Source organism: Argentina anserina, chromosome 7 (genome assembly GCF_933775445.1).
Source record: "Argentina anserina chromosome 7, drPotAnse1.1, whole genome shotgun sequence".
In the NCBI taxonomy this organism is placed as follows: Eukaryota; Viridiplantae; Streptophyta; class Magnoliopsida; order Rosales; family Rosaceae; genus Argentina; species Argentina anserina.
In genome coordinates this window covers 17,793,156-17,803,776 of record NC_065878.1, presented here as the reverse complement: position 1 = coordinate 17,803,776, position 10,621 = coordinate 17,793,156, and the positions used below count along the sequence as shown (strand labels likewise).

At 36.1% G+C, this 10,621-nt stretch overlaps 2 protein-coding genes across 2 annotated transcripts in view; one reads left to right on the top strand and one right to left on the bottom strand.

Moving 5' to 3' along the window:
• LOC126802605 (mitochondrial import inner membrane translocase subunit TIM14-1) overlaps positions 1-10,621 on the bottom strand; it is a 258,334-nt gene that overhangs the window by 115,798 nt on the left and 131,915 nt on the right. The window lies entirely within an intron of this gene.
• LOC126802594 (tetraspanin-6) lies at positions 5,701-8,047 on the top strand. The gene is given in 3 exon segments (XM_050530239.1): positions 5,701-6,231; positions 6,649-6,965; positions 7,780-8,047. Coding segments are annotated over 3 exon segments (849 nt in total). The 5' UTR covers positions 5,701-5,739; the 3' UTR covers positions 7,820-8,047.

The following is a 10,621-nucleotide window of genomic DNA, read 5'->3' as shown; positions in this document are numbered from 1 at the left end:
ACATTCATCTTTTCATGTTATGAAAAAAAGCATGCATTCTTTGTTTATTAGTGTGGATGAGTCATCTTTGCGTTGTGAAACATGTGTCATTGCTAAGAGTCATCGTTCTACCTATTCTCCGAGCTTTTGAAAGAGTCATACTCCTTTTGATCTAGTCATTCAAGGGGAGAATTCATTTTTTAAATAACTGTATCATGGCGAGGGGGAGGAATCAGAAAGAGTCATTGTTGGAGATACTTTGACTTCAGTAGCAGAAACTCATTATGAGGTGGAAACTTTAGATATCAGGTACCAGCAATGGCAAAAGCTCAATCAATGGTAGAAGCATCAGACACCCAGGTTCCATAAAGAGAACCAATAGTTGAGAGAACAACTGCCCCCCCCGGTCATCACTCATACCCATGACCAACAACTTACTGGTGCAGAAAATCACTCATCTGAGGTATGTCCATCCACTAGTACTAGTAATGAGTCTGATAGTGGGCAATATGTGTTACCAAACATGTCTACTAGAGGTCAACTCCCCAAAAGATATGAACCTAATTTACAAACCAAATCAAAATATCCAGTAGCCAACTATATGTCCACCCGGAGATTATCAAACTCATATGTATCTTTTGTGAATCAAATATCTGCTCTATCAGTACCTAACAAAGTGCAGGATGCATTGGGGATCTAAAATGGAGGAAAGCAGGCATTGCAGAAAAATGATACTTGAGAACTTGTGCCTCCACCACATGGCAAGAAGGTTGTAGGGTGTTGTTGGGTGTTCACTGTGAAGCATATAGCGGATGGATCAATAAGCAAGTATGAAGCACGCCTTGTTACAAAGGGGTTTACTTAGACATATGATATTGATTATGATGAGAATTTTGCTCTTGTTGCAAACACTATCTGAGTTATTCTTTCATTTGCTGCTAGTTTGAATTAGTCATTCTGATAGCTTGATATCAAGAATGCATTTCTTTATGGAGAGTTAGCTGAAGAGGTGTATATGAGTCTCCCTTTAGGGTACGTAACTACTTTTTCTGGTGATTTTGTGTGCAAATTGAGTAAGTCTCTATATGGTCTTAAACAATCACCTCGTACATGTTTTGAGAGGTTCTCACAGTTTATGCGGAAGATTGATTACAAACAGAGTAATTCATATCATGCCCTGTTTCTTAAGCATCAGCAAGGGAAGTAGTAACTTTGATTATATATGTTAATGATATGGTGATTACTGGCAATGATATTGTAGAGATGGATCGGCTGCAAAGACATTTGTCTTCTGAGTTTAAGATGAAAGACTTGGGTGATCTCAAGTATTTCTTAGGGATTGAGGTAACAAGGGGGAGAAAGGAGATCTACTTGTGCCAGAGGAAGTACATACTTGATTTGTTGACAGAGACATGTATGTTAGATTGCACACCTATCGGCACCCTTATTGAGCAAAACTATCGTCTAGCAGAGTATCCAGACCAAACACCAACTGATCGAGATCGCTGTCAGAGGTTAGTTGTGTGCTTGATTTATTCAACCTATACTAAACCAGATATTGCTTATGCAATAGTGTAGTGAGCTAGTTCATGCATAATCCAAGTTAGAGTCACATGGATGCTGTTGTGAGAATTTTGAGATACTTGAAGTCAGCTCCAAGGAGATGAGTAATGTTCTCTAAACACAATAACATTCTTGAGGTTAGTGGCTTTACAGATCCAGACTGGGCTGTACATATTACAGACATGAGGTCAACATCAAGTTACTTTACCTTTGTGGGAGGTAATTTAGTCACATGGAATAATAAGAAATAGAAAGATGTGGCTCGATCGAGTGTTGAGGCTGAGCATAGAAGTATAACTCATGGAGTGTGAATTGTTGTGGTTGAGAATTTTGTTACGTGATTTGAGTGTTAAGTTAAAAAGTGCTGTAATTGTATTGTGACAATAAAGTAGCAATTGATATATCACATAATCCAGTACAACATGATCATACTAAACACGTAGAGGTGAATCGTCACTTCATAAAAGAGAAGCTAGATGCAAAGATTATTAGCTTCTCTTTTGTCCATACTGAAGAGCAGCTTGCAGATATATTCACTAAATGAGTTTCTAAGAAAGCGTTTTATGACTCACTTAGCAAGTTGGACATGGGTTAATGTGTATGTGCCAACTTGATGGGGAGTGTCAGCGTGAGTCATAAAATGTAATTTAGGGATGTACATTATGTAGTTAGTACTTACCTATTATGTATATGGTAGTACATAGTACACCAATATCGTTCACACGGTCAGTAGCTGACTATGTAATTCATGTTCAACCACTATTAGATGTAAATCCAAGGGTTGAAAACAAAATAACTTAATTTTAAAAAGATTCTCCTTATCTTTGGATTTATATCCAATGGTGGTTGAATATAAATTTCATGATCAGCTACTGACCATGTGAACGGAACTGCATAGTACATAAGGTTGTAGTACAATCTAAACTATAAATGTAGTATGCTGTGTAAAATAAATAGATATTAGAAAATTCATTCTCTAAATCGTGTCATATTCATATATAAGATTCGGATACCTAATTTCACCATATATTTACAAAAGTTCAAAGTTAGTCTTCCTTAAGTTAGTCGAAGATCGACGTAACAATTTTATGTGTTTAGCCTTAAGACAGCGTATCGATAATCTTTTAGGTGCAGCGTTGAAACTTTCGAGCTGCATTCAAATAGTTTGCTTTCTTTGTTGTTAAGTTAACCATATTACATACATGAATGCATGTGCGTGGAATTTCATGATCCATGCATGCTCTATAGTACGTGTATATATGTATACACAATGTATAGTTATACATGTATTATATAAGATTGTTTCGTAGGGATCATATCAAATTATCAATCAAAGTAAGGATTGGATACTTAATAGAAAACTCTTCCCTAAAGAAAACTGGTCTGTAGTGGAAGCCGTAAAGAGAACCAAACAAGGCCATTAATTGAATAATTAGAAGCTTTTTAGAGGTCGATCAACCAGTGAGGATAAGAAGGCTATACATAAGCTCATATATTCTATTCCCTTGTTGCCAAGTAGGGTCGAATGATTCTAATCTGCTGCTGCAGATCATGCTTCTTAAAGAAGCTAAAATAGGGACCCTTCATCAGTCAAAAGCAAAAGCTAAACTCACTGAATCAAAACATTCTCTAATTTCCCAAATTCGATCTATACCTAAAATTATGCTTTTCTTGCCTTGGACAATGCATATTGAACTTATTCCTATTGATCAATTCACCAGCTATAGTTTTATGTTTTAAGTTTTAATTTTTTGAGTGATTTTTTTCTTTAAATATTTGTAATATGATGTGTATTCATTCGATCTCTAAAAGATAAGTGAATAAACTCTTGTAGCTCGATTAGAGAAAATGAGTGAGGTTGAACTGTTGAAGAGCTTGTACGTACCCGGTATAACTCCTGAAACTGATCACGTGCATCGTGATTATATATACATTGAGCAGTAACAAAGTAAAGTTGTTGAAGAATTATCTAGTCCAACGTCACCACTGGCGGATCTAGCCAGTGGCTTCCCTGGGCTAAAGCCCTTGCAAGATTTTTGAGGCAAACATTCTTAGTATTTATATAATCCAATGCATTACATCAGTCTTTAATCTAAGAGAAAAATATTTGTATCAAGGTTAGCTTGATCGTAAGTTAAGGATCTCAGTAAGTGATGTTATCTGAGATCTTTGTTTGACTATCAGCGTAAATTTGGGTCAGTGTATTCATGGAGCTTCCTTCTCCAATGACTTCCTTGCCGCCTCCATATCTATCTATGTTGAGAATATACATCTCATATTGAGAATTTGGACTTAGCATGTGAGTTTATAAGGGTTTGGACTACTACATTCATTGTCAATTGGTTTTTGATGTGAACCTCATATCACTTTATCATGGTATCAGAGTCATATTACCCACGTCCACGTGTGAAACCCAAATAGCTACACACGCTCCACACCACCCAAAATGTTGTCAACGTGTATGGCTTGAAAATTTGCCACACGTACAGGGGCGTGTTGAGAATATACATCCCACATTGGGAATTAAGACCTAACATGTGAGTTTATAAGAGTTTGAGCCACTCCATCTATAGCCAATTTGTTTTGGATGTGAACCCCGGATTACTTTATCATAGTATCAGAACGGTTTACCCACGTCCACGTATGAAGCCCAAATGGCCACACGACTCCACGTCACCCAAAAAGTTGTCCACATGTATGGCTTGAAAATTCGCCACACGTGCGGGAGCGTGTTGAAAATATACATCACACGTTGGAAATTTGGACCTAGCTTGTGAGTTTATAATGGTTTGGGCCGCTTCATCCATTGCCAAATTGGTTTTGGATGTGAATCACATATCACTTTTTTTTTTTGGTTAATGAATAATTCATAAAAGAGACTAAGCCCAACGTACAAGACCCGCACATACCCTAGGCTAAAAGGAAATAATACAAAGAGCATGGTACGTCAACTCAATCAATCTAGAATGAGTGAAAGGAAACTGAAGACTCACTAATCTATGGGTAAGAGACCCTACAACCGAAATCATAAAAGCACATATGCTAATAATACCACCACATCCTCTACTAAAGTTAGCTAACATTAACGTCGCCATCAACATTGGCAGCCATAAGGAAGTAGAGTGTACTGAATCGGAGCGAAGAAGCCCGCATACCCGACGCCAATCCATAATCAGTGCACAGATCATATAGAAACCCACAAACAATATATCATCATACAAACCACCATCGAAACTCAACACATGAATGAGATGTGCCTGACAAAAAGGAACCAAGAACAATAACCATAACAAAGAACCAGTACTGAGGAAAATGGGGGATGATGAACCCATGCGTGTGCGTAAAAACGTGCACCCATAATTCAAGATCACTTTATCAATCTACATCCTCATTTCCTTGTAAGGACTTCATTTTTGTGCCATTCAATTTAGGGGTTTCTTGCTACATATTTTGGTCCAAGAGGTTGGTGTCTCTAACTATACATATACAAAAGCTTTTCAATCTCACCAACAATGCAATTTTTGATGTATATGAATAAGGTATTCTAATCATGAGCGGAAGAAATTAACTAAATCACATATCTTTTCCAAACTATATCATTGCAAACTAGAACATGAAAATCATTCATGCTCATGATCATTCCCACAAATACAACAATCAAGATTGAGGAGCTTCTTAGTCATGCCACAAGAAGGAATAGACACTCGTTTATATGCAATTGAGCTTCAATTGATTATTACTTATACATGCAGTGCATCGATCTTGAATTAATTTTTCTAAAATAAGAGATATAGGAACCGCTACGGTTACGTAAAACCAAATAGAGTTAAAGAGAAGTCAGAAAATAAGTTTTTTTTCGTTAAAATTAGCCCGTGTACCATTTAGATCCTGGATCCGCCATTGAACGTCACCAATGTTTACCAAGCTAAGGAATTGGACAGTTTAGTCATATACAAGTGAATGATTTAGTTACTATCAGGTACAGTAATTCATATGAATACCTTAACAATAATACAGGCAAAGCATGCAAATAGAGGAAAAGGGGATAAACTATTTTGAATTCTTGAAGCTTTTAGTACCTTACACAAAGTAGTTAAAGCAATGCCACCCAATAAAAGAGAAAAGGAATCTGAATATATATAAGAGAGGACACCACTACACAAATCACAAGGAGAACCAGAAAGAGAACTAAGCAAAATGTACAGGTTGAGCAACACAGTGATTGGGTTCTTGAACCTCTTCACTCTTCTAGCATCAATACCTATTATTGGTAGTGGTCTATGGATGGCAAGGAGCAGCACAACATGTGAAAGCTTCCTCCAGACCCCACTGTTAGTGATTGGTTTTGTTGTGCTAATCATATCTCTAGCTGGGTTCATTGGAGCTTGTTTCAATGTTGCTTGGGCGCTTTGGGTGTACTTAGTAGTCATGCTGCTCCTTATTGTAACCCTGATGGGGTTGACTGTGTTTGGATTTGTGGTTACAAGTCAAGGTGCTGGAGTTGATGTGGCAGGTAGGGCTTATAAGGAATACCATCTTGAGGATTACTCACCATGGTTGAGGATGAGAATTAAGGACCCCAATTACTGGAGCAACATTAGGAGTTGTATTTTGGGGTCTAAGACTTGTGCAAAGCTTCTTGTTTGGACTCCTCTTGATTATCTTGAGAAGGACATGTCTCCTATACAGGTAACTTGATCATTTTTCAGTTATGGTTTTGGAAGTTGTGTTTGGTAATGGTAATTATGGTTTTAACTTTAAAGGCCCTGGTCTTGTATGTCTGGGACTGATTTCTATTTACTTGTTCTTCCTATTCCTATTTTCTCTACATAATTTGCAAGATCTGTTTCTTTTGGTTACCCTCATCATGTTTGTTTCATTTGTTTGGGAAAAAAGAAGAAGTGATGATTGATATGGACTCAGTAATTCGGAAACGAGCACAATTAACACAAAAACATAAGCATATCAAAATTGATCATTCTCTTTTAACCCTTGATGATTCATATGTATATGCATAATATTTATTGAAACATATCTCATGTATTAATTAATTAAAGAAATAGCCTTCCTTGATCAACTATTAAGTGCATACTTGGTTATATATAGTCTGGTTGTTGCAAGCCACCAACAGAATGCAACTACAACATGGCAACAACAGTGAGTCAAGACCCGGATTGCTACCGGTGGAACAATTCCCCTAATTTGTTATGCTAAGAGTGTGATTCATGCAAGGCAGGAGTGCTTGAAGATATCAAAAGGGACTGGCACAAGCTTTCTGTGCTCAACATTGTGATGCTTGTCGTCCTCATTGGAATATATTCCATTGGTTGCTGTGCTTTCCAAAACACCAAACGAGCTGAAACCGATTACCCCTATGGCCAGAACCGGATGTCCAAAGTCCGGCCAAGATGGGATTACCACTGGTGAGTTAGTTCAGTACTATACTCTAGCCCTGAAACAGAATATTTCTAATGTTTTATGTAAACATGCATGATGTGCTTGTTCTGTATCAAAAGTGTCGGTTAGTTAATAGCTAAGTGGTTGGTTTTGGAAAAGATTAGCAAAGAAAGTGTCATTTTAATTTGGAAACTATATATAAAGTGACAACAAAGATCATTAAAAGTGCAAATTTGTAAGGAGAAAATTGAGAAATGGTAGTGTTTATCAAAGTTGCTCTGAAAAGGTCTGCTAATTCTGAATCTTGGTGGGTGATCTGTCTGTAAAATGTTTGCCATGCGAGTTGCAAAGATGCATATGCAGTTTTAGTTGAAGCTTTAAAATCTCTATGCCTCCCATTATATCATGCATTTGCACAATCCTGGTGAGAAGACTAGTATAGTTGATCCCTCCGTCCAACTCATAATTTGTTACAACTTGTCTGATCGGTAACATTCTGCTCCAAATTATGAATTAAAATTTAGGGTTTGGAGTAGGTTTTGGAATGACTGCTGTATGAATGTCTAAAGCTAAAGATACTAGGTTTCGGACTTGAGAAATACCTAACCTTAATACCTGATGATTTTTCTTTTGAAAATTATATCACATAATGTAAGAGAAGAGACCAATTTTCCAATAGGGACTTTAAACTGTGAAACCCTGGCAGGGTCTGGTCACCATTGTTTGTCATGAAGTTGGTAGATCCATATTTGCAAGCCGAGTTAAAAAGCTTTCAGTCACTCTCCCTCTCATTACTTCTTTTCCTATTGGACCATTTAATTAATTTTGTTTCTGTTGCAGGTGGAGATGGTGGCATCACAGAAGAGAACAGCTTTACTAGTTGAATAAAGAAATTATATCTTGTTGCTATAGGTGCTTTAAAAATATCCAGTTTCTTTTCCAGTGTATGCATGGGATTTGGAGGTCTCAAAAGCCTTCCTTTTTCTTGCATATAATTCTAAGTTTTGTACAAAGATATGAATTTACTTTTGTTTCAAACATCATACTGGCCAGTGGCCACTACATGTTTTCTACTTTGCTGTCATATACTGCCTTTTCCTTTTGACAATGCTGTGAATTTTTCTAAAGCTCTCAACTTAATTTATGTGTTTGAGCAAGTGTTCTCCTCCCCCTCTAGGCTCTAGCCCTCATATATCTCGATTCAAATTGTAGTTTTATATCTATCTGAGGGTGTTCATACAATGTAGCAATCACTGCAGGATGAAGCATATGCAACTTATTGCTTAGATTATGTTGGGTCAAACTGTAAGAAGTCCTAGGTTTACCAGAGAAAGTTCGAACTCTGGCTTCCTTGATTATGGCAGTAGTAATTAGATTCTCATGGAGACATGGAGTACTATCCTTTTCCCATCTTCTTCAAGCAACGAATAATTGGACAACTCAATTCCCATCAATTTTTCAACCAATTGTCCATTATATTCTGCCATCCCAACAGTAAGTTTGTTGAAAAAGTGTGATACATCATCAGGTGGTCCATTCTATGGCTAGAGTCATCATCTTCTAGCTTCTTTTCTTGTATATGAATTACAGCAAGATTTTTTAGATCATATGGAATGTGACTGTAGCAATCATTTTTTAATCAAGGTTTAGGCTGATCATGAACTATTCAACCACTACTCAAATGGACTTCTTAGACCTCTTCTCATACCAGAAATCTGGCTAGGCTTTTGTCCACACGACCTCTCTAAACCTATAGAAAATTGACGGCAACTTTGGCCACACCTGAAGTTTTTTCGTCTTACCAAAATCCCCTAAAATTCCATGGAAACTATTCAACGTGGATGAGCTTATCTTATTTCCCATACATATCACGTGTGCTCGTCTCTGATGTCGTTTTGTTCTTTTATAGATTCTTCAACCACTGGCATGATAAAAAAAAGGAAAAAATTTGCGTACAAACTAGTATGTACGCGTGCGTCCAAACTCTCGCTTATTTGCACACTTTGCGAATATAAATACATGATTTTAACCGTTCAAAAGTTTAGTTTATTACTAAAGATCATTTCTGTAAAATATCAACATAAACAAAAATCGTCTTCATAGTCGATTGCATCAAACAAATTGACGGTTGATCATGAGACTACTAACTTTCACCATAACCGTTCATTTGTTTGATGCAATCGACTATGAAGACGATTTTTGTTTATGTTGATCTTTTACAGAAATGATCTTTAGTAATGAACTAAACATTTGAACGGTTAAAATCATGTATTTATATTCGCAAAGTGTGCAAATAAGCGAGAGTTTGGACGCACGCGTACATACTAGTTTGTACGCAAGTTTTTTCCTAAAAAAAATTACTACCTAGCGATTAGAGGTGGCAAAATCATGTCCGTATCATGGACCGACTTATTTATTTATTAAGCTGGACCGGTCCATTGGTTTAAACATTAAGTCCGGCTCAGCTCACGGCTCAAGTCCATGTCGGGCAAAAAAGGGCCCGCTTGACCCATTTGCATTATAATATTTTATTAAAATAAAAATTAAAATATTTTTCTTATATAACTATTTTAAATAGTAAAATAAATAAAATACTACAACATATTTCATAATCTTATTTCTAAAATGTTACATATGTCAAAATAATGACGTTTTTCTTCACTATTTTGATAAAATTTGTGAAATAATGAAGTTAAAATAATGAAATAATCATTGTTTATTTAAAAGGTATAATATTCAATTATCATTATTATAATTATTTAATAATTTATAATAAAAAAATATAAAATTATATGTTTAACAGGGCGGCCCATGAATTATGGTACCCAGGCTGTGCCAGGTTCAAAACAGGCTCGAACCGGGACGGACCCATGGGCTAAGATAAATAGACCAAGCACGACCAATTACAATAACGGGCTAGGCCGGCCGGGCCTCTAACATGCTCGGGCTTTTTGGCCAACTTGCCACCTCTACTACCGATCAAGTCATCTACTACATTTTAAGTAATTTCAAGGTCATTTCATTTCCATATAACTTGCTGCCGTTACTCTTCAGTTTTCAGTTGAGGTCTTTCGGTTAAGAACTAGCATCTACACACATGCTCAGCATGTGTTAAAATAAAACTTATAATTTAGAATAAAAATAAAAATAAAAATATTATTATACATAAGATAAGATAGTGTGAGAGAACAATTATAGTAAAAAGAAGATGGATGGTAAAATCAGTTATCGCTTAGAAATATAAAATGAAAAGAGATATCCATCGATGGTGTACGTGGGAAGTATTCATTCCACAAAATGTGGAGACAATTGTTGAATTCGTTAAGTTTTGTTATTCTTTTATGGAAAAAACTTGCGTACAAACTAGTATGTACGCGTGCGTCCAAACTCTCGTTTATTTGCACAATTTGCGAATATAAATACATGATTTTAACCGTTCAAAAGTTTAGTTTATTACTAAAGATCATTTCTGTAAAATATCAACATAAACAAAAATCGTCTTCATAGTCGATTGCATTAAACAAATGAACGGTTATGGTGAAAGTTAGTAGTCTCATGATCAACCGTCAATTTGTTTGATGCAATCGACTATGAAGACGATTTTTGTTTATGTTGATATTTTACAGAAATGATCTTTAGTAATAAACTAAACTTTTGAACGGTTAAAATCATGTATTTATAT